We start from the raw sequence: 24,015 nt of genomic DNA on the forward strand, positions 1-24,015 counted from the left end.
CAAGTAATGATCAGTAATGATACTAGATAATAGAGATAGATTCATACAAATGTATTTGCTGCACACTCGGATAGATCTTTCCATAAGCATAAGCTAATAACATACATGAATATTGCCACATGCATTGCTTTTAGTGGCTTCTGTTTACTGAATCTATTTAATTACAAGACAACGAGACAATCCATAGACACTTTGAACCGAGAATTTTTTTCTTTCGTATTTCAATAATTAAATATTTGTTATATATTTAAAATATATAAAAACAATATCCTTTATTTATCTTTTGTTTCAACATTGCACTGTTGCAAGTGTGAGCGAGCAGCTGCATGACAGGGGGAGGAGCAGGAACTGCAGAGCAAACAGCTGAGCGGATGTTAGCCTGCAGACAACCTTAGCAAACAATATGGCACGAACGTTGCTAAAGCTAAGGAACCTTCATCTACAATGCTCTGCGATTTTTGATGCTGTTCCACGTTTCGTAGGAAAGACATTTCATATTCAAACAGTCGCTCTTAACAAAGGCAAGCTGGACCTTAGGATGGATAACGTATCTATTAGCATGTCAAGTGCTTAATGACGTTAGCTTTGCTATCATGCCTAGCATTTAGTACATGAAACCGGGATGGTTTTACTATGTTAAGTTATTCATCTGTACTGAGCTAGTAACACCCGCAACACTACGTCAGCTATATTCTGGTGCAATGCGTAAGTAAAGTGAGGCTTTATATTGACCTAACATCTTCCTGTTCTTTAGTTATATCATTGTGACGGGAGGACGTGGTTGTTTACATTAGCAGCTCTCGCGAGAACTTTGTGACAAACGGGTTGGCATCATGGGTTGGCATAGTTACCTTAGAGAAAATACTTACTTTCCTTTATGTTTATTGAATAGGTTTTCGACCAAAGGCATTCATGACAGTTGTGTAGCTTTTATTAATACGATGTTGGAGTTACTTTCATTACACTTGCGTTGTATAATAAAGTATCTGTTCGAAGTTTGGGTTTTCTAGGGGAGGGGCTAATTTGGCGGTACTTCCAGCGCGGGAAATTCGTTTTAAATAGTAATACCGCGAAGAAATCGGAGTAGAAGCTTGAGAGATTGTATACCTTGTAGTAGTCGGCTGTAGTTGTGTCTCTTGGTTAGTAAGTAGTACGTCTTAAGTCCGTATAAACAATTTAGTGTACTATCCGTTTTAACTGTAAAACTTTGCCATCATGCCCGCTCTAGAAGTTAAAGATGCATCTACAATTTCTCCTTCGAAGAGGGCAAGGACCGAGACAAAGCCTGCAGAGGGAAGATCTGTCCTCAGGTTTGCAAAACTCTCAGAGCATGCTACCACACCGACCAGAGGCTCAAACAAAGCAGCGGGATATGATCTCTACAGGTTGGTTTTGCACTTTGAATAAAATGCTTGTGTTCTGAATTGAGCTAGCTAATGACAATTTAACGTTTGCGTAAATTAGGTTTAGTATGAATATTGTGACCGTATAGTCCTTAAAATGTATGTTTAATGACTTGGTATACATATGTTAAAATCCAACTGTTGCTGTCACTTAAAATGTTTGAGAACAATAAGCTCATGCATCTACAGAGGTTGAATTTACTTGCTGAATGTAATCCTGTGTAAAACAAAAAGTATTTTATATATTGTCATGTAAACAACAAACCATATTTCTCTGAATTTAAACAGTGCCTATGATTACACCCTTGGTTCTATGGATAAGGCCATTGTGAAGACAGACATACAGATAGCAGTTCCTCATGGCTGCTATGGGAGAGTTGGTGAGTGTTTGTCATGCTGATGCACTCCAGCATTAAGTGTTTTTCCTGCTGGGTGACTACAGACTGTTTTTAAGTTTTGCTCAGTGTATGTATATTCAAGCTTAGATATGAAACCAGTTGCAGAACAACACGTCTTAATTATATCTTATCATTTGTTTTACTCAGCACCGAGGTCTGGACTGGCAGCCAAACACTTCATTGATGTTGGTGGTGAGTCTTCACCTGTTTCGTCTACTTGTACTGACTGAGTAAGTGTAGTTTTAACCTTTTGTAATGCAAGTCATTTAATTTCTCTGATGTCTCTGATCTCCTCAGCTGGGGTTGTAGATGAAGACTATAGAGGAAATGTGGGAGTTGTGCTCTTCAACTTCAGCAAGGACACATTTGATGGTGAGTCGTGAAATTAGTGACGTAACTGAGTTTTCCCTTAACCCATTTGTATTTTTGAGAATTCACCATGCCAACAGTAAACATAACTTGTTGAGTTTCAATCTTCCCTTCTTTTAAATTAGTTCATCTGTGTGAAATGACACATTTTCCCAGAGTATTTTTTTATATGCACTGTTAATAAAATGTAATTGTTTCTCTGATTTACTTACCAAAGCTGCCTATTTTTTATTTATTTTTTTGCAATTTTACAGTTTGTCACATTTCAACTGGCTAAAAGTGATTTGAAAATAAATTGTACATCTAAAATGATCATTCAAATATTTTAAATGTAGGTTGGACCTTTATTACAGCATGCATTGATGTCATGCAATTTAAGATATGCAATGTAAAAACCATTGTCTCATCTCTTGCTATTCATCTTTACAGTAAAAAAGGGTGACAGAGTTGCTCAGCTGGTCTGTGAGAGGATCTGCTACCCCGATCTGGAGGAACAAGAGGTAAACTGCAAGAACAATATAAATGCGTACATGCACTCAGTTTGATTAAGAACACTTTGCTAAGACGAATGCAGTTTTAATACCCTGCAATATATCTGAGCTTCATGAAAGTTACAATGTTCAGCTTTATTAGAAGTTTGGTATTTATTGAAGCAGGTTTTTTCCGATGTCCTCCGATTTAGTTTTGAATCATTAAATCTACTTTCTGCCTGTGTTCTTTCAGACGCTTGATGAGACAGAGCGTGGTGCTGGAGGTTTTGGATCAACTGGACGCAATTGAGAGCTCCAACTAAAGGTGGAGGTCTAATGCTGAATATATTAAATAAAGTTTTGTTTTTGTATTCTGGAGTCTTTATTTACTGGGACTGTCACATTGAGTTCTGTCTCAAACGTATTGTCTGATCCTCTTCAAAGTTAAACAAATCTTCAAAATCACCACAAGGGGGCAGCACAGGACAATAATTGCATGTTGGTCTTATAAGCTTCACACTGCTCACACATTAACAAATGAAAGCTCCATTCATAGGTGTGTTCCAGAGATTTCTGACATGAAGCAACTGCCTGTAGCTGAATGTGATTACAAAGTAAATCTGGATTAAGGGGAATCACAGCAGTGAATACTTGTACACCAAAAATATGTTTTTATTGTGAATTTACAACTAAACCTCACTGATGTGAACAGAGAACACAGACTCGTGTCAGGCTGGTCCGTGGCAATGCAGCACTGATTGTGTTTGTGAGAGAATGTGTGGTCACTAAGACCTCAGTGCATAATCATGAAGGCCCAGGTTAGGCATTATCAATGTGTGTATGTATACACAGTTTACAAAGGAAGTAGTTGGTCATTATAAGCACCATTACAAACCCCTCTATTCCAGGGGCTTCCTCTAGTTTACAAATGCTTCATAGATTAAAAGTGGCATCGATTATTACAGTATAAACACAATTTACATGTAGTATAGAGAGCAGACAGGCTATGAAGCTAGCTGTTACTGTTGCAAAGACATGACATTTTCAGAACGACCAATGGAATTGTATAATTGTTGACTACTGAGTTGTGTATAGTAATACAGTGCATTCAGATGTCTATGTAGTTGTGTAGCTAGCACCAGTAAATATGAATTATTCTAGTCAGTAGGGAAGATGGAAAAGCATAGTTTAAATATGCAGTAGGAGTCATTCAAGCTCTCTCATCTCAATAGTTCATGGTTGGTTCCTTTCCTCTCCTAAACATTCCCATAACATTCATCTTCACTCCATGAAATTAATAACTATGGAAAGAAGAAATGTGTTTACTTTCATGTATGCAGGTTTGTTCGGTTATTTACCTGAGGGGAGGAAATGAATTCATCGCAGACTATTGGGACTCACTCTTTCCTCTCACCTAAGCTTGGTTCTAAAAAGTTCTTTCTGCAGTCCTCATGCCCTTTCAAAGAGGCACTTGATTCCACATATCATCTTACAACGTTAAACCCTACCCTGAAAAACCATTCACAATCTTTCTAGTGCTTCACACACTGCTGATGTTGTGTGTTAGGGCAATGAGTTCTTCATTTGACTGAAATCTATCATATCGCCTTAATCAGCTGGCTTTTTCCACCAAAATTGTATCAATGATATGTAGAATCATCTTTGGCAATATTTTGCATCTTTGTATCTATGATATGTAGAATCATCTTTGGCATCTTTTGCCAACCCTCCTTCTTGTCTCTTTGGTGGCGAGCCGATCTCCCTGTGGGAGCAAGTAGAAGTTGCCCCTGACTGCTGATCCAGAGTCAGAGATGTTTTCGCTTTTTTTGGAAGTGTGAGCCTGACACTGAATTAGCAGCTGCCTGCAACATCTGCCTGTCTCAGTCTTGTGATGGCTAATGAAGGACGATCTGCACCCTCATCTTCAGTATGTCTCCCAGCTGTCCTGTGAGGTAGTCTTTATCGTGTCGATCCTCCAGCTCAGCCAGCTCCTTCTTCCTGTACGTGGGCAGGCTGCTGATCTGAAGGGAGTATGCCCCTGAGAGCAGGGCCTTCTTCTTGCTCAGATGCAAGTAGCTAACGCCCTCTCTCTGATTTATCTTGAAGTAGCCTTCTTCATTTCCGTAGTCGATGCTGTAGCGCACATGGTCACTGAGTGCGGATAAGGCTGGGGTGAACTCCAGGATGTGGTCGCGGTTGCTCAGGTCGCTGATGTTCAGGTGGATGTGCAGCGTGTCCTCGATGTCCACACTGGCCAGGCTCACCATCTCCTCAGTCAGCTGCAGAAAGAAACGTGGTCCAAGTGAATGAAGTGGATAATAACACGTGTCCTACACAGTATGTTTTCTGTTTTCTTATTCAAAAGAGCAATAGTGAGATCCTTATTTTTCAGATTCAATCCCTAACATGTTAAAAGATGGACCAACACTTTTCCAGTGATAAATACTGAAGCCTTTACTACGCTTATTATTTTTGTTGGCCTGAAATTTGGAAAATAGCCTGGAATACGTTTTCCAAACAACTCTTTAAGTCTGAATTGTTGATGTATTTCTGTGTCCTTATTGGTAGCTACAGTGGTGCATATTGCATTCAGGCAGACAGGTCACCTGCGAGTCGTCCTGAGGATCCTCCTGTGTCGAGTTGGTGCTGCGGCGTTTGCGTCCCTTCTTGGGATATCCGTTGATCTTACATTCATAGCAGGCCTCGTGAGACAGAGAGTTATCATCTGCCTCACCTTCCGATCCAGCACTGGAGCCGCCACTAGTGAAGCCCAGACCTGTGACACAGTGCCTGAAAACAAGACAAAGCTGTCAGTAACTTAGAACCATCTACAGAGAGATTTCTCACAGCCAGAGATGGCAAAAGTACACACATCCTTTACTCAAGTAGAAGTACAGATACTCGTGTTTAAAAATACTCTGGTAAAAGTAGAAGTACTGACTAAACTCCTTTACTCAAAGTACTAAAAGTAAAGAAGTATTGGCTTTGAAATGTACTTAAGTAAAAAGTGCCCATAACTACCAACTGTTTTAAAGAGTAACTGACCTCCTCTAATAATGAATGTTTCGATGCTGAACAACAGCAAAATGACAAAGTTTTCATTGGAACATTTGACAGGAAATGATCGATACACGGTTCATGTTCAAATCAATAGGCACGCAATGACTCTAAATAATAATGATTACGCCACCAAACACAGATCAAAACTAAAGTAACAAGCCTGTTTTGAAAATGTAAGAAGTAGAAAGTACAGGTATTTGTGTTAAAAATGTAAGAAGTCAAAGTTAAAAAAGTCGTCAGAAAAACAAGTGGTGGAGAAAATTACTGGTACCAGAAAAATGTACTTAATTAAGTACAGTAAAAAAGCATTTGTACTCCACTACTTCCCATCTCTGCTCACAGCCATCCATTAACGTACCCTTGTCCTGCACGGAAGTAACCATTGGGACATCCACAGAGGTAGCCCCCGTCCGTGTTGGAGCAGCCGAACTTGCAGGGGTTTTGGCTGGTGGAGCACTCGTTGACGTCTGAGCAGCCAGAGTCTGTCTGCTCGTAGTTAAAGCCGGTGGGGCAGAGGCAGCGGAAGCTCCCCAGGGTGTTGTGGCATGACGCTCCGCCGCAGATCTGGCTGTTCTGACACTCGTTCTCATCTGGGTCACAGGAAGTAAACAAACAAGAGGTCCTTCCAGTTAAAGGACACACAATGCTGGGAAAGCTGGCCATGAATGTGTATATATGTGGAGGGATTCAAACAAAAAATAAAGCTTTAACTAACAAAAGCTCTTCATTTGGGGGCATACACACACACTGCACCATACAATTACTTTATCTAAGCCTGAATTATTTCTAATTATGTTCGTTATAGGTTGTATTTTAAGTGTGTGTGTATATATATAATAACTTGTCGTTTGAGCATTTATTTTTAAAAACATTTCCTTTCTCATGACCTTACCCCAGCAAGGGAAGGGTTGAACTTCCAGAGCAAAGAAAAAACATTTTTGACATATTTATATCTTAAGAGTGACAGGAAAGACATGAAGAATGGATGACTTGTTTTAAAAAAGGCTCGAGGCTGGGCTCCAGTCCAGAACATGAAGGCTGCATGGTACGTATTTTGGCAACAAGGCATCAGGATGTCCCAAAAGGAAATTGTTTGTATATTTGCAAATAAAAAATAACGGCAGTATTACGCACCTACACACTGGTTCCACTGGTAGTGCTGTAGGTAGCCTTGAGGACAGCTGCACCTGTATCCACCAACCAGGTTCTGACAGCCATGCTGACACCTGTGGTTTCCATCACACTCATCCATATCTGTGAGGGACAGAAACAACAAAACTACAGTAAGAGCCTACTTTTTGTAATGAAACAGCAGATACTCAAGTTGTTAAAAACTGTTGTCAGACCTTTACAGCTTTGTCCATTGGGATCTAATGAGAATCCCCGCTGGCAATCGCAGTTGAAGCTCCCTGGAGTGTTCTGGCAGGCCCCGTTGGAGCCACACATGTTGGGGTCGGATGCACATTCATTGTTGTCTACACAGAAGGAAGGTTCACACAGGGGTAAAACATCTTATTATATGCTGATTTGAAAGTGGATAGTCAAATTTGAGTCGACATTGGTTCCATTCTTTTTAAGGGTCGGCCCATTATGGACTGTTCATACAAATGATCTCATAGTCTGCAAGGGTTTAGGAATACAATCTCTCACCTACTGATTCAATTTCAGACCAAAGGAATTAATAACAAACATTTCAGTGAAATTGTGAATTGTTTACTTTGGGAATAATTGTTTGACAAAATAATCTAGCACAATGTCCATTTACAGGTTTCTCCCCGGGAAAGAGACATTTAATCACAAACATGTTTGGCTGAAGTGACGGAAAATCTGAACCTAATTAGGAAATTCAAACTATTTACTAACACAGACCCAAGATTAGATCAGTCCGTCAACACAATCTGGAAATGTTTCTTTCAAATGCAGAACATAGTGAGTGTAGTATCAAAATACCTTTTGTTTTACAGCTTGACCACTGTTGGTTACTAACTGCCAATTAACATCGAGTTGAGTCTGAAGTGCAAGCGACAATGAGAGAGATGGGAATTTGTTGTAACTTTTTAGATAGCCATTTTGGGACGGTGTGTTTGATAGATAATATGGACTTATTGTTCACATGGATTTACGCCTCAATTTTAAGAAGGCATTATTGTCAGTCAGTTTTAATGAATACAGCTACCTTAAATAACATTATATTAAAGAAGGATTTACACTTATTTACAGTGGCAGTGATAAGGAAAAGGTGTATTAGAAAGAATAAAATGTCTTTATAATAAGTCTTGGCCCTTGAGCACCTGTCCGGGAGGAGTTTGGGTTTGGTTTCCTACACTAAAGCCCATCAGCAGTATTTACTGAAGTTTTCCTAATGTCACACCCATGTTTCTCCAACCTCCTTACTCTGAAATGAATAACACGTCTGCTGTATGTCATTAGTCTGCTGTTGCTCCTTTAGTCAAAACTGAGGTTTCCCTGTCCCTGATTTCATGTGAGGTCATGGGAGCTGCTTTATGGTCTGGAAAAAAAAAGCTTGTGGTAGTCATGGCGATCTGCTGCAACGTTCCATAACAAAGCATTGCTAAGCTGCCATGACTCCAAACTGGTGCAGCCTAATAAGATCAGTGTGATATCAGCCGGAGTCCATTAACGGGAGTTAGCAAAGGTTGGACAAAAGGCTGGTTCAGGGCTCCTTTATGAGCTTGGCAAGAAGATTTAGACTACTTTTAGAAATTACTGTGAGGGAACATACTGTATGTATTTGACACGATGCTTCTGGGAATACACAGACATTTGCATAACGACTATTACAACATTTTTTGGATGTGCAGTGCATCTCTAATATGCATATGTTTATTTACCTATGCAGTCTGTTTGATGCTGGGTGAAGCCAGGAGGACATTTGCAGGTATACCCTCCGATAGTGTTAACACACAAGAACTGACAGTTATGCTGCTTTGTCGAACACTCATCCAGATCTGTAAAAAAGAGAGTTGTACAATATCAAACCTGCCATACATTGAAATAAAGTCATTTTACACATAATACATTTTAGTTGTGATGGAATTTACGTAAGTACTGTACATAAGTAAAATGTTCAGGTACTTTTCCTTTATTTCATACAAATGAGAAATATCTTACTTTTATATTCGTTTAATAACTAATGTTACTTTTTAATTTGTGGATTAATAAAACAAAATATAAATCAATTAATAATGATGGTTTAATAAAATGGAAAGGTTAGTGTTAAACTACCTAGCAGACATTGTAATGAGATCCACATTTGCTCACTGCAAATTAAAGCAGTGAACAAATCAAATGCATCAATAATTAAAATTAAATAATATAATGTGTCCTGAAAAGGGCCTTTCTGTATAATAGGTACTGTAACTTTTGGTATATTTAGATGACAACACTTTTGTACTATTAGGTAAGATTTTAAATGCAGGACTTGTACTTCTAGTAAAGTCCTTTTACTTCCTCTTCTGCATCAACATACAGTGGTTTGAGCAGTGTAAGATACTGTATGCTGCTATTTGCTGTGAGTACAAATTCCTGTCCTTCTACAGTCAGTGACCTACAAATGACCTGCAAATGAACCAGACACCGGAAACAAAGAGGGGGACTGAAGGGGGGGAAACTACAGCTATGGTAAATAAAGTTGAAAGAGGACCTGAAAAAAACCACGAGCATGCACTTGTTTACTTGTTACTCTTAAAACACACTTCTTCTCCCTGGCCTTTTAGTCAGAGCGGAGCACGACTCCTGACTTTTCCCTGTGTTTTTTATATATCTGTTGTAATTTATTGTGATTGTAGTAATGTATTTTTATATGATTGTAGTATTTATTACATTTACAGCACTTTGGCCCGACCAAAAATCGCTTTATAAATGTGCTTTATAAATGTGCTTTATAAATGTGCTCTATAAATAAACTTTGATTTGATTTAGACTCACAAACAAGCCTGATAAACAGAGACCCTGCCAGATGCACGGTGTCACAGGCTTTGATGCAGAGTACAGATTCACTAACAAACACATTGACACTAGCAAGTCAGTGAAGGAGCGTCTTCACACAGTGATTCACTGTTCTGCTCACTGCCTCCTTCCAAGAGCACCCTGCTGAACTCAAGTAATGTGGGCTACTTTTGAATATTTAGATATGTTTTGCTTTGTGTCACTTACCTCTGCAGCTCTTTCCATCTTCCTGTAGGATGTATCCACGGGGGCAGGAACAGAGGTATGCTCCCTCTGTGTTCTTACAGATGAAATTACAAGGCTTTGGTGCTTGTATGCATTCATCCACATCTAGAGAGAGAGGGTGATAGTGAGACGGTGAGAGTTTGATCCTGAAGCCAGAAATTCCATAAGCGGAGATGATGAGACAGACAGACGCAGACTGCATTTTTTAGAGGAGTGTGTGGGCAGTCCACCCACGTATTTTCGGCTCTTTACTAGACAGCAGGAATGAGGATGGGAGGTAGGAATGGGAGGAAAAGAGTCCATAAAGTGTAAGTGCTGGAGGTTAAATTAAGCCTTACCCACACACTGTGTGCTGCTGATGTCAGTAGTGTAGCCGGTTTTGCAGGTGCAGCTATAGGAGCCCAGAGTGTTGAGACACTGACCGTTCTTGCACAAGTTGCCCATTACACGACACTCATCAATATCTGTAAGGTAACAAGGAAAGTTAGCTCCAGATAAACTCATCACAACTGAATTACAAGGAATATTCCTGAGTAGGAACAACAGTGTATTCTTGGTCCATGTCTTTGTTTCTTTAAGACAATATTCTTTGCCAAAATAAAACACAAACCTAATTGTTAAACGCATTTAGTTGTGCATCAGTGTTGTGTCAAGTATAAAAGTAGATTTTTACCAACAAAGAAAAAACAATGCTTTACAGGTGATTAAATCAGTAGACAGCAAACAACAGGCATCTTAAAGGTCCCATGTCATGCTTTTCCGGTTATTACCCGTCCCCTTGTGTGTTATGAAGCCTTTTCTTCATGTAAACAGTCTGCAAAGTCACAAACCCTCAAAGTACACCCTGTAGCGAGTAAAACTCTAACACAGAAAAGTCCTGTCTATGCTACTCTTCCTGAGTACAGTGACCATACCCAGGTCCAAATGGACCAATCCGTGGAGCTCCCCACACACACACACACACACACACACACACACACACACACACACACACACACACACACACACACACACACACACACACACACACACACACACACACACACACACACACACACACACACACACACACACACACACACACACACACACACACACCTTTTCTCAGCCGCGCTACTCCGCAGAGTTTTGCCGGCACACAGACACTCAGCCTTATCTTTTCTCAGGCTGTGAGTGTGTGGCGAACTGTGTGGCGAACAGCCTGGCTGTGAGTGTGTGTGCTCAGGCTGAGTTCCGCGGTGTCTCGCTGTCTCACAGACCCCACGCAGCAACCAGGAAACGACACCAGTGATCCAGCTCACACTGTCCGCTCCTCGAGCTTCAGAGGGCGGAGCAGCGAGCCCCGCAACGTCCCGCCTACACGGCACCCAGACCCCACACAGCATTCTCATCTGTTTGTCATTACTGGTGTCATGTTCTGGTTGCTATCAAAACGCCATTGTAACACATAATCACTGATGTTCCGGTGTAACGGTGGTTGACTCATCAGAACAGAGTGGGCGAGCTGACCAATCAGAGCACAGTGGGCTCACAGGGAGGGGGGGGGGGGCAGGAGCTCCAACAAGCCGTTTAGGACAGAGAGTGAATACACATACTATACAGAGATGCTGTATGAGAAACCAATGTGAGTTTGGAACATTGAACAATGTAAATCTATTTTAGTAGACCTCAACAATGGAATTATGATCAGTAGAAATGGCCATGCCATGGGACCTTTAACTTAACACCCACCATATCAGTGGTTTCATGCTAAATGTATTCAGCTGACAAATGTACCTTGGTGGTTTACAACCCAGAATGCAGAACATAACTCTAACCTTGTTAAGATAATCCATCATCTTGATCATGCCACTGCTTTATTTTACGTTAAGATTTAAGACTTTATGATCATTGATGAGTTTAGCAACACTGCCTGCTGACACAGGTAGATTTTTTATGATTCTTCGTTTATTGTCTTCAAGGTTTATTTTGCTGATATCATAGCTAATAAATGCAATGATTTTTCTAGAAATGAGTTTTAGACTTGAATGCTGTAGACTCCATTGAAACAAAGAAAGGTTTTCAAAATGAATACAGCTGTCTGCTGCAAGTTACAGAACTGAATATAAACCAGAATCTGTATAATAACTAAACATGTAAACTTCTAGTGGCTCGTAGTTTTGGTTTACATCATGCAAAACTACCAGCATGGTCAATCATCTTAAATAACACACTTTCTTAACTAGAATGTTGTCATGGAAATATCCACACTCATCAACTGTGGAAAATGTGCAGTCAGTTGTTAATCGATTCTCAGTTTTTTAACAGTGATCTAATTTGAACTCCAGTCTCCTCAGCTGTAAGATACCTCTGCCATCGGTGGTGTACCCGGGTCCCAGAGGACACATCTTCTTGTACTGAGTGGTCCCGGGCAGGGGGCAGAGCTCACAGCTTGTGCCCCAGCCTCTGCCTCCGTCACAGCAACACTCGGACTTGGTCACCAAGTTCCTGTTGCTAGAAGTCATCTGACACAGGGTGGTCAAAACCTCAGTGAAGCAGAAGCCTTCTCGGTTATCTGGAATGTGGAAGAGGCAGAAAAAGTAATGTGAGACAAACAGACAGAAGACTAATAAAGAGGTGGGCCAGAGGAAAGCAGACCAAACCACCCAGACACGACCTGGCCTCGGAGAACCAGACGATAACAGACACTGCTCTATCACTACTGTCTGTAATGAGGAAGATAGCAATAGAACCACAGCGCTCACAAAATCTCCCTGGTGGTTTTCTCACCATATTCGACACATCACGTCTATCCAGAAGTATATATTTGGATTAGGGAGTAAGGCTGTGAAAGGATTTCCTCTCCACTATCTTGACAGTAACAGACACATGTTTTTTAACAAGACAGTGTCATGGAATAGCTACATTTACTTGACATGAAACAATTACTTGTATGCCTAGTTAGCCAAGATTCAATAGCATATCATTTTTTATCCAAATATACAAGGACATACGTTAAGTCTTTAAAATTTAAATATTATTTGAGTGTTGTCAATCTGAGAGCTATTGTTTTCTCTTTAAACCCATACACATTCCAGTGGTTAGACTCCTGAACTGTCCATCCTATAATTATATCCCATTTCTTCATCTTATTCACTCGGAGGTGTTTGAAATACAGAAACAACATGCCACTAAGAAGTGTTTTCTTTTCAGTTTTATGGATCTTTTATAAATAAACTTTGTGTTAGAGGACAGTAGGTTACGTATGTATAGGGGCAAAGTGAAAACAAACATACAGTATGAGCAGATGTATACATTTCTAATAATATACGTACCGATACATTCAGTCTGTGTGGGGTTAGCGACGTATCCTGGGTCACATCTGCAGCGGAAGCTTCCCACTGTGTTCTCACAACGGCCATTCTTACAGGTACCTGGTTTGGCTGTACACTCATTCAGATCTAGCAGAACAAACAAATCAGGGAGAAACAGGGTTAACAGCACTTCAAATTGAATTAAATCCAGAATACACAACTGGCTTTTTACATGCTTACAGTGTATCAACATCGTTTTTATTGTATGCACATCAAGCCAGGATTAAAGGCCAATTAAACATGAATTATGTTTAATTATTTCCTACAGGTGGACAGTATGATATTCTTACCAATGCAACCATCTCCGCCGGGCTGCCGCATGTATCCAGGGGGACAGATGCACATGTATGTACCAATCAGGTTCTTGCAGGTCATGCCTCTGCTGGCACAGTCATCTATACCGTCCTCACACTCATTCTGATCTAGAGAGCAAAGAGTAAACTCAGAATAAGATAATGCAAAACAGTGATCTAAGTAACACAGACGGTCAAACAAACTGCGGCACTCAGGAGTTTACTGTTACCGCCCAATCCAACATGGCTCTCTGAAGTGCTAACAGGCGTGCACTGGGAGGGTTGGTGGTCTGTTTGGAGCTTTAATGTAAACAGTGACGCTACAGACACTGACAAGTTCCTCCTGTCTCAGCTCTCCCCTCCAAATACAACCGTTGCTATGGTGCCCAGCCTATCTGAGAGAGCGGAGGTGTAAACAGTGACTTGGCCGGCTACAGTTTCCAGAGAGTTTAAGGTTGCCTGAGACAGAGAACTCTTGAGGGTCTCACAGAGATATTGTGTACAATAAATTTATAGACGGGGCCAGCATGTCTCTATGAGGTGCTTTTCTAACAACACTATTCAGTAAATGGAGTGCATGAGTGTATTACCTTTACACATCCTCTTGTCATCGCGCAGCACGTAGCCTGTGGGACATTTACACTCGTACGAGCCCACAACGTTAACGCAGCGGAAGGCACACAGCAGAGGATTCTGGGAGCACTCGTTGATGTCTGGTCAAGGGATAGAAGGCAACATCTTACAGTATAGTATAGAGACCACAACGACTGCATGATGGAAGTGCAGACATAATTGTACATACCTTCACAGGTCATCATTGACCCAGGCTCAAAGCCGTCATCACACGCACACTCAAAGCCACCAATGACATTAGTGCATGTGCCGTTTCCACATGGATTGCCGATGGCACACTCATTAGTGTCTGTATTCAAGAAAGTCACAAAAAACTCCATTAAGCGCGTAAGTATAAGAGTCATAGAACATCTACTTAGTACCTCAGTAAAGTATGATAGCAGTGAAACAGTGAACCTGCCTTCACACTTGACTTTAGTGATGTCCAGATTGTATCCCATGGGGCACTCGCAGCGGAAAGCGCCGTCTATGTTGATGCACTCGCCATTGATGCAGGGATCATTGAGGCATTCATCAATATCTACAATAACAAAAACATTAACACCAACTTAATTACATCCAGCACTATACCATAAATGTAGGACAATGTCAAAGACACACAAACCTTTTGGGTGGTCATCTTTCCCCCGTTCGTATCCCACATTGGGACAGAGAAGAGGATAACCCTCTGGAAGCATAAGAGTCATGATGAATAACATTAAACATTATTTTGTGCAAGGTCTTGTGTTTCCCTGCATATGTGGGTATATGTGATAAGAAGTGTACACACCCTCTCCATTGGTGGGGCAGATTTCACAGGGGTCTCCCCAGCCTTGACCTGGCATCATAGTGCAGCAGCACTCCGCCTTGGAAGTGTTCTGAGGCTTTGGAGCCTGGCAGCGGCCATTTTCAAACCTGGTGTAGCAGTAGTTCACACGGATATCTGAGGGTTCAAAGACAGAGGACAAGAAGAGCGAATAATTAGAGGGACTGAAAGATTACTGAGTCGTACAGTGCACAGTGTTATGCTTACCGGTCAAACTTTTAAATAACTGTGATTAATAAGAGCTACATTTAAAGTGTATGGGTTATTATGGTTACTTATTATTAGCAAAGATATCATAATAATATTTTAACTGTATGTTGTTTGACACATTTTAACATTTTATATCCCACATTAAGTACAAGGTAATGATTACCAAATGATTTATAAAACAGCTTAAAAAAAACATTCGATATGCACCAGATATTAGTAACACTTACAAAAGTTGGTTTATAAACGTCCATAAACATTATCAGGATGGATATTAAACTTCAACATATGAATATAATATATTGCTAAATGGGAAATAATAATTTATTAAGTATCAACGACATTAGGATAATCAATACTTTTTCAATGGTTAATAGCTGGTTTCTCGTCATTTATGTAATCTTTTATAGATATTTATAAAGCAAATCATTTACAAACATCTTGAAGGTCTCTTAGAGGTTACCAAATAATTAGGTTATAATTATAAACACTCAATAAAACATCTTCAAATATTTACAAATGAATACACCATACATCATTTTACAATACATGTCATTTTTACAAGACAAGACAATAACAAAGTATTTTACTGTTGAACCAAATTTTCTAATTTTTTGGGTGAATTATAGACAGTGAGGGCAGAGGTTGGCTATAATCCTGAATGATCTGTGTGGAGCCACACGAGAACGGTAACGCAAACGAACCAAATTCGATATCAAAAACGTCTTCCGTCCACACGCAATAGGCACCAAAAATGTGTCCATTCACATGAGACCGCTCGAAAGCGCTGGAGACGCTGTAGAGAACTGCAGCGGATTCCTCCTGAACGAGGAGGCACTTACTCATAATGAGAAGCATATGGTTGCGCTCTCCTGCTAGCACTGGCCTTCACTGAACTCAACACAAATAAGCTTTCTGACCACCATAGATCACACACACATGCACACACACCTGGCTAAGAGGCAAAGATCACATACATGAGCACCTGGTGCTGTGAGGAGAATGTCAAAGAGTGTCATGTTACTTTCCTCCATGAAACTGATTAGTCAGCCTTTCCGTGGAAGAGATTTATGGTGCTCTGTGCACGGCTGCCGAGCAAGTGTGTGTGAGTGCACGCACATGTGCATCTGGATGTGTGGACATGTCATTCAGACTTTGTAGTTTGTTCACTGGATGATACAGATGTCAAAAAAATTGGGATCACTCGATAGATTCCCCTAAATTGTCAGTGCTATGCAATACATTTAAAAAATCGAATTTCATAAAAAATTGCAAATAAACAATTAGAAAATTAAGCTCTAAAATAAATCACACTTAACAAGGTTTGACATTGATGACACAAATCTATTGGTGGTGGGATGGTGACAGATATTTGGAGGTCATGATTTTGGAAATTTGCACAACCAATACAGCATTATAATTTAAAGCATATAATTAGGGACTGGAGGCCTAGTGGTTAGACACATACTGTATACTTCACATCCTCGTGGATTCATCTTCTTATTATACTGTAATCACATGCATTTCCAAACATTTGGTCTACCTATGTTGTAAATGTATCATCTTTTCGATTTACACACGGCATCTATTGCACGTCTGTCCGTCCTGGGAGAGGGATCCCTCCTCTGTTGCTCTCCCTGAGGTTTCTCCCATTTTCCCCTTTAAACTGTGGGGTTTTCTCTGGAAGTTTTTCCTTGTACGATGTGAGGGTCTAAGGACAGAGGGTGTCGTATTGTCATACTGATATTCTGTACAAACTGTGAAGTCCACTGAGACAAATGTAACATTTGGGATATTGGGCTATATAAATAAACATTGATTGATTGATTGACTGTATACTGTTATGCAATATCTCAAGCAGGACTCCAGCCAGTGAGTAACGTTACTCTGTCTCGCCCTGTATTCTTTCACTATATGCTATCAATGAAGGCAAAGAAAGCAATAATATTGACTAAATGTATTTGGGCTTTTAATCTGTCACTAAAATGGAGCTTCGAGTTTTTTGCATAACATTTACAGTTCATCAGTTGTTGGCACTGATGTTCTTGTTAAAGGCTCTACTACAATATGTAGTAAAAGAAAAATATGCAAGTTAATGTGAGATCCAATGTTAAAGTAATTAATAGTCACGGGTTTAGTTTAACTGCAACGAGGGAGGTGAAAGATTCTCATTTTTCTTATGACTTATGACCAAGCAATAATTGGCCATCAATTTAATTCCAAGTGTATCTGTCTCCCATCATGTTTTTTAATATAAAATAATTTGTTGATGTCATCGGGATTTTTGTTCATTTTGTTCATGTCAATCATCAGTTTTAATAAAATAGCAAAGGTTTTCTCAGTGGGACAGGGTTTGTCTCTTTTACTGCCCATGTAGCTCACTCTCCACCCAGCCCCTCCTGTTTATCCCCCACCCTCAGTCCAGCACGTCTGACACTGGAGAGAAAAGTGAAATTCAAACTGTAACTGATGATGTCATCACTTCAGTGTTTGGAGGGGGAACTCCCTAACAGAGGATGCAATGCAACACACACACACACACACACACACACACACACACACACACACACACACACACACACACACACACACACACACACACACACACACACACACACACACACACACACACACACACACACACACACACACACACACACACACACACACACACACACACACACACACACACACACTGTTCAGAGCCACCCTTGGCCGGGGTGAGGCAGCAGCAGCAGAACCAGCTGGAACACAGTGTGCTATCATGAAAAAGCAGGAGCAGTCTAAAAACCTCTGACTGCTGCTTTGTCTCCACTAGCACTTAGAGACAGACTAAACAGATACACTAGTATTTACACTTTGAACTTGATGCATAAGATAGTTTCATAGCCTCTTTTCCCCGTCTTTCTCACACACACACTCAAAATTACCTAAACATCTGCGTCCGGAGGCAGAGACTTGGAAGCCGTCGGGACACAAGCAGGTGAAGCTTCCTTCATTGTTGGCGCAGGTTCCAAATGTACAGATCTCAGGCGACATGGAACACTCATCAATATCTGGTACAGAAAGAAGGACGCAATCAAACAACTCATGAACATTTAAAATGTATTTAAGAGCCTCACCCTGCAGCGCTTTATTAAATACAGTATGTTGTAGGTTAAATTTACCATCATACTGCAAGCATAAAGTTATACGAGAGGGTCATAGTCTAACCAAATGTGATGAAACAGAATGTAATCTCACTAATGGATAGTTGGACAAAGTCGTATTCGAGCTTTTATGTTAGATGTTCGCTCATCTTAATAACTAGCTGCTGCTGTTACTGATGCTGACAATTTAGTGCTGCTCCTCCCTGCTTCCAGGAACAGGGCACAAAGCAGGAATGTGTTGAATATCTCTTCATCAGCCCCACTGTATAAACAATCAAAGTGTTCTGGCTTGAGCCCACTCCCATGTGTGAAAGGAGAAGATGGGTGTTTTCTAGCAGCGAGGCAAATGAAGAGAAGAAGAGTATTGTATTCTTGTTCACCTCAGCAGAGTTTGTGCATGTAAGCTGGTGTTATTGAATAGCCTGAGGTGAGATTCAACCACAAATGTAGATATTTTATTACATGAAAAATGTATATTGGATTTTTTATGTCCAAGCTTATATTTGTTGATCGTGATGCAGAAAGGACTTCAGGCTGCTGTACCTTCACAGGTCTCCTCATGGAGATAGTAGCCCAATGGGCAGATACACCTGTAAGAGCCATCCAGATTCACACAAGTTCCAGCACCGCATGTGCCTGGATTCACTGCACATTCATTGATATCTGAGAGAAAAAGGAATACATAAGGGTTACACTGTAAAGTATACTTATTTCATTTAGATTAAGAATGAAAAATGGTGGCTCCTTACCTGTACAGAGTCTGCCGTCTTGAGTGAGCTCATAGCCGTCGTTGCACACACAGAGGAACGAGCCCAAGGAGTTCAGACACTGCCCGTTTCTACACATGCCCCTCTGCGTGGAACACTCATCCACATCTGATCAACACACAAACATAACAATTAGTCATTTGCTTTATCCTCTTTGCCTAACTCACTTCAAAATTTGCCGCACGTACCTATGCAGTCCCCGTTGTGTGAGTTCTGGAAGCCGGGGTAGCACAGGCAGTTGTAAGAGCCCACCGTGTTCTTGCAGGTCCCGTTGCCACAGGGCTGCCTCTCACATTCGTCCACGTCTGAAACCAGAGGGCGTCGTCACAGTTTGACCTGGAACAGCACTCACATTACATGTCCAACACAAGGGAGATCATAGCTTACCAACACACATGGACTGGTCCTGTGTTGTTTTGAAGCCGTTGGGGCAGTGGCAGCGGTAACTCCCCAGCATGTCAATGCAACTACCAGGATTGCATATACCAGGGTTCTCATTGCATTCATTACGGTCTGAAAAAAGAAGAAAAACAAGTGTCACACAGTGTGAAATTCAAAGCCAAACCACAACCATCACAGTGTTCATCTTTAGAGTCCTTATAAAGTAGCAAGATTTATAAGTCAAATTACTAAAGGGGAGACACAACAGGTGAATTTGTCTAGGTTGGATGTTTTCTAACTTTTCACACTGTTATAACTTAAAAGGCAGTTTACATAATGTGTTGAAAGACATGGAATAATTCACTGAAAGTTTTTTCATTTAAGAGTCTGGCTACAAACAGATAACATTTGATGAGATCCAAACAAACCCTAGCATCACACTGTATACATTACTTCAATCCTGTGAGTAATTTGTTATGATAACATTACAGAGATAAGGTTTTTAGATAAATATACTGTAGGTCATGAAACTTAACTCTGTTGCATTATCCAAGAGCAACATCATAATTATTAATGGTTTTAAACAGTCATTAACTCATTTTTAATACCAATACCATTTCAAAGTATGCCTTGCAGCATGCTTAATTATTTATTTGTTAATTGTGTTATTTCCTTTTTTTCAAACGACTGTATTATAAATCACTGCCTTTAATAGATTGTGGTCATCATTGTTTCCAGCCACAGCTTCAGTTTGCCCTCACTGGGGTCCAACCGGGGTTTGTTGTTCGGACTTCAGGAAGAAAAACAGGATGCGGATTTAACATTTGCTTATCGGGGAGGATACTCTCCAGTCTGAGAGTGACATGTTTCAGATATACAGCAGCACATGTTCAACAGCTCAACACATGCTTCACATGCTCACTTCCCTAATAACAAGCCCACCATGAAGAGTTCCTCCTCAGCCCGACTGTCACTGCCTCTGGTGCTTTATCTTTGGCTGGCAATAATGTGCAGCTTAAAGACTTTTGTGTGACTGACTTTGATACAATAGCTTGAAAAGGCAAAAGAGAGTGTAAGGCCACAGGAGGATCCAGAGAAGTCAGACTCATCCTCATGGAAGACTTTTCTAATCTTTTCTCTAATCCTGCTCCATGTTTCCACCTATTCTGTTTAATCTCTACTGAGGCCTTCAGGAGTTTGGCTGCGGGTTGCGTGAACAGTGACAACAATGCATTTCACCAGTAATTTACTGTATAATCTGATGACATCTTTCACCTTTATTTGGTTGATCACCACCACAGCCTTACCTTGACATTGCCCAGTGGGGGTGAAGCGATATCCGGGTTTACACTCGCAGCGGAAACTTCCGGGGAGGTTCAGGCAGGCCGCGTTCTGCTGGCACACCGGCCCGTTCTGACACTCATCGATATCTAACCACAACAGCAGGAGAGGGCAGATTCATGTTACTATATACATACATTTACTCAAGATGTTCAAAAATTCAAGAATTTGTATTTTACTGGAGTATTTCAACTTCATGTAACATTTCTACTGAACTGCAGCTCAGAATTTTAAATCTTACTTTTTAATTCCACCACATGTATCTGACAGCTAGCTGACGAGATACCAATCAGATGCAATTTTTTTCCCCCCCTTCCTGTCAAGTGAAAACCATGTATCTCCAGATGATTTTGTCAGGATTCTCATGTTTTGTCACGTTTGTAGTTTTGTATGTCTGGTTATGGGTGTTTTCTACCGTGTATATTGTCTGGTCCTTCTTCCTGTGTTTTTCCCCTGTCGTTAGTTTCCCTGGAGTGTCTGAATGTGTTCACCTGTCGCCCTTGTGTTTCTCCTCCCCTGCCCGGCTGTTTCTCGTCTTGTGATTACCCCTCTCTGTATTTAGTCTTGTCTCTTCCTGTGTTCAGTGTTGGTTCATTATTTGTCATTCCTGTTCCCCTTCATATGGGTCACTGTCACCTTTGTTTGGACGCTACCTCGTACCTGTATTCTTGTTTTGTTCGGCTTTTGGGAAATAAAGCTCGCCTTTTTGTTTCCTTTTGAAACCTGCTTCCTCCTCAATTCTGCATTTGGGTCCTATTTTTCCACACACCCTAACAGATTTTGAATATTTGTGATGAACAGGAGGATGAAGTGTTTCTTTATGTGCTGAGAAAATCCTTTATCCTTTATTCTTAATTCTTCACTTTATAAGCTAGATAAACAATTTTAAATGCCTCTTGGATCCGCTGGGAAATGCATCAGCACAAAGCTAAAAGCAGGGCTGTTTTCTTGGTGAAGAGTGTTTTTTTTTTTTAAATATATGGTTTTCACAGGACAGCAACGCTACAAACATTTAATGATCTTAGATGTTGCATTGCTGTAGATTAAACTACATAAAAGCATACAAAGAAGGTAAAATGAGCACAACCTTAGTCATCAACCACAATAAAAAGCAATCTACACATTAATGCAGCATATATAAAAGAAAAACGATGACAAGATACAGTTCACTGCATACGGCTTTATATAAGTGCTTACTTACTATACTGTATGTAGATTATGCTGATAATACTTTCATATTTTACCAAACAATGAAAAGTTCCATTGTGGTATTAGTACATTTTCTAAGGTTAAGGATCTGAGAACTTTGTCATCACTGTAATTATAAAGACACTGTATTTTATTAAAAACCTTAGAAGAATTCACTAGATTTTACATTTGTCATCATTTTCAGTCAAACCTAAATGTAAAGAAGGCCTTACCTTCACAAATCAACAGCTTGTCGTTGTAGATGAAGCCGATGGGGCACTCACACCTGAAGCTGCCGATCATGTTGATGCACACGCCGTTCTCACACACTCCTGGGATCTCCCTGCATTCATCAATATCTAGCAAATGAGGGAGAAACAAGGGATGAGGGGAGAACAAAACCAACCTTCCTTTTCATCACAAAAACCTTTGATGGGCAGATCTTACCAATGACCCGTCCAGTGGTGATGTCGATGTAATATCCTGGTCTCTCACTGCCGCACAGGATCGCAAATGCGTCTGATTGGACAAAAGAAATTAGGTTATTAACGCTCACTTCAAGTATCTTATCAGGGCTCCTACAGCCACATTTTCTAAATTATTTTTATACTATTCAGAATAAAATTCAAGACTTTTTGATCCAATGAAAAGTAAGATGATCTATTGAAAACAAAAATAATGTGTTTCACTTTCCAGACCTTTGTAACATTAAGGGGGAGAGGCATTCGGTAAATTATTTATTTATTTTTATTTTTTGTGGCATTAATAAAATACATTTAATATTAATTTATGAGCCAAAACGTCCTTTATTATTTGTATTATTATTATTTCTTTACATAACTTGTATTTGTATTTGTTGAGCACTTCCGGCAATTGTCCCATGGGTGTGGTTTGTGTGTTGTTTAGGTCACCTGTTGCAGGCTGGGGTTGGTGAGGGTGCGCTGATACTTTTTCCTAAGTTATTGTTGTTTTTATTTTGTTTATTAAACATCGTCAACATTTCGACTTAAGTATGGGCTTTCTTCTAGAAAACGTGTCATAGCCTAAAGCCAAGTTTAGCCTCTTGGCGACTCAATTTAATTGGATTGGAGTCAAGTAATTAAGGTCTTATTTTAAAACAATAAATTAAATACGTTTTAAGTTTTTAGCACGGGAACCCTGCTTAAACTTTCTGCACATACGTATTTGAGACCTCACCGGTACTGGGCACGGGACACTGTTCACAGGGTTTATTCCATGCGCGGCCAATGTTGTAGGAGCAGCAGCACATCTTTTTAGTCATGTTATAGGTCAGCTCTCCATCACAAGTTTCGTTGTAGGAGTAAAAGTTCCTGTAGCAGTAGCTCTTCCTCATGTCTGTGTGTCAATAAGAAAGAAAAAGTCACTGCATGATTGCATGTCCCCACCATTTTGCTGATTGATAACGTCATGATAGTGCATGTGCAGACCTACCCATGCAGTTGTTCCCTCCATTGACCTGCATGTAGTCCACAGGGCAGATACAGGTGTAGTTCCCGATGGTGTTGTAGCACAGGCCTGGGCCGCAGATGCCTGGTTGTTCACACTCATCAACATCTGCACACAGAGAAAAAGAGAAAGAAGCAGAAATTATTTAATTGTTTTGAGGAGAACATAGTCTGAAGAAAATGTGTTTAGTTGAGGTGCCTATGTTACTTATTAAAAATGTATGACTCCTTTGTAATTGTTGATTTGTTGAACCGTCACTTACTCTGCTTTTACTGCTGCCCATGTCTATGTTCTTCTTACCGTGTGTCTGTGATTCCCTTATAGCGTAATGGATTTACCTTATGTCATATTTATTGTTTTGAACTTGTTCCTTGATTTTAGGCTGCCAACGTCACACCTGGCTCAGGCCGACAGATGTAAACTAGCCTCCTGCCTAAATGTGGCATATATACAATCATGTTAAATGCATAAATAAAATAAATACGCTTGATAGATGACATGTAATCTAAATTAAGGTGGAAAGGTGCAAAAAGGAGT

At 40.3% G+C, this 24,015-nt stretch overlaps 2 protein-coding genes across 5 annotated transcripts in view; one reads left to right on the forward strand and one right to left on the reverse strand.

Annotated features, from left to right (window-relative positions):
* The first annotated feature begins 356 nt into the window (after positions 1 to 356).
* On the forward strand, positions 357 to 3,011 carry dut (deoxyuridine triphosphatase). Of its 3 annotated transcripts, none has more exons than XM_079665044.1 (7): positions 357 to 521; positions 1,229 to 1,385; positions 1,692 to 1,783; positions 1,949 to 1,993; positions 2,099 to 2,173; positions 2,600 to 2,670; positions 2,894 to 3,011. In XM_079665044.1, the coding sequence occupies exons 1-7, from the start codon at positions 404 to 406 to the stop codon at positions 2,948 to 2,950; spliced, it is 615 nt and encodes a 204-aa protein (XP_079521170.1). In that variant the 5' UTR covers positions 357 to 403; the 3' UTR covers positions 2,951 to 3,011. The 3 variants fall into 3 exon arrangements, with proteins under 3 accessions (XP_079521170.1, XP_079521171.1, XP_079521172.1); XM_079665045.1 differs by lacking the exon at positions 357 to 521 and adding an exon at positions 529 to 705; XM_079665046.1 differs by lacking the exon at positions 357 to 521 and having other exon boundaries at positions 766 to 1,385.
* A 277-nt stretch (positions 3,012 to 3,288) lies between these two features.
* fbn1 (fibrillin 1) overlaps positions 3,289 to 24,015 on the reverse strand; it is a 60,568-nt gene continuing 39,841 nt past the window's right edge. For both annotated transcript variants that reach the window (XM_079665030.1, XM_079665031.1), the window contains 26 exons: positions 23,464 to 23,586; positions 23,209 to 23,367; positions 22,459 to 22,530; positions 22,245 to 22,370; positions 20,790 to 20,912; positions 19,489 to 19,614; positions 19,290 to 19,406; positions 19,084 to 19,209; positions 18,878 to 18,997; positions 18,116 to 18,241; positions 14,943 to 15,095; positions 14,778 to 14,840; positions 14,574 to 14,693; positions 14,343 to 14,462; positions 14,131 to 14,253; positions 13,538 to 13,669; positions 13,209 to 13,334; positions 12,242 to 12,448; positions 10,233 to 10,358; positions 9,877 to 9,999; positions 8,553 to 8,669; positions 7,047 to 7,175; positions 6,835 to 6,954; positions 6,059 to 6,290; positions 5,247 to 5,430; positions 3,289 to 4,919 (listed from right to left, as the gene is read on the reverse strand). In XM_079665030.1, the coding sequence (XP_079521156.1) occupies positions 4,536 to 4,919; positions 5,247 to 5,430; positions 6,059 to 6,290; positions 6,835 to 6,954; positions 7,047 to 7,175; positions 8,553 to 8,669; positions 9,877 to 9,999; positions 10,233 to 10,358; positions 12,242 to 12,448; positions 13,209 to 13,334; positions 13,538 to 13,669; positions 14,131 to 14,253; positions 14,343 to 14,462; positions 14,574 to 14,693; positions 14,778 to 14,840; positions 14,943 to 15,095; positions 18,116 to 18,241; positions 18,878 to 18,997; positions 19,084 to 19,209; positions 19,290 to 19,406; positions 19,489 to 19,614; positions 20,790 to 20,912; positions 22,245 to 22,370; positions 22,459 to 22,530; positions 23,209 to 23,367; positions 23,464 to 23,586 (3,677 nt within the window). In that variant the 3' untranslated portion in view covers positions 3,289 to 4,535. The remainder of the gene's footprint in view (positions 4,920 to 5,246; positions 5,431 to 6,058; positions 6,291 to 6,834; positions 6,955 to 7,046; positions 7,176 to 8,552; positions 8,670 to 9,876; positions 10,000 to 10,232; positions 10,359 to 12,241; positions 12,449 to 13,208; positions 13,335 to 13,537; positions 13,670 to 14,130; positions 14,254 to 14,342; positions 14,463 to 14,573; positions 14,694 to 14,777; positions 14,841 to 14,942; positions 15,096 to 18,115; positions 18,242 to 18,877; positions 18,998 to 19,083; positions 19,210 to 19,289; positions 19,407 to 19,488; positions 19,615 to 20,789; positions 20,913 to 22,244; positions 22,371 to 22,458; positions 22,531 to 23,208; positions 23,368 to 23,463; positions 23,587 to 24,015) is intronic.

This window comes from Notothenia rossii (assembly GCF_949606895.1).
Source record: "Notothenia rossii genome assembly, chromosome: 2".
Lineage (NCBI taxonomy): Eukaryota > Metazoa > Chordata > Actinopteri > Perciformes > Nototheniidae > Notothenia > Notothenia rossii.

Coding starts and splice junctions, on each gene's coding strand:
- dut (XM_079665044.1), top strand. CDS start 404: ATGGCACGAACGTTGCTAAAGCTAAGGAACCTTCATCTACAATGCTCT. Junction 1,784..1,948: donor TGGCTGCTATGGGAGAGTTG/GTGAGTGTTTGT, acceptor TGTTTTACTCAG/CACCGAGGTCTGGACTGGCA. Junction 1,994..2,098: donor ACACTTCATTGATGTTGGTG/GTGAGTCTTCAC, acceptor TGATCTCCTCAG/CTGGGGTTGTAGATGAAGAC.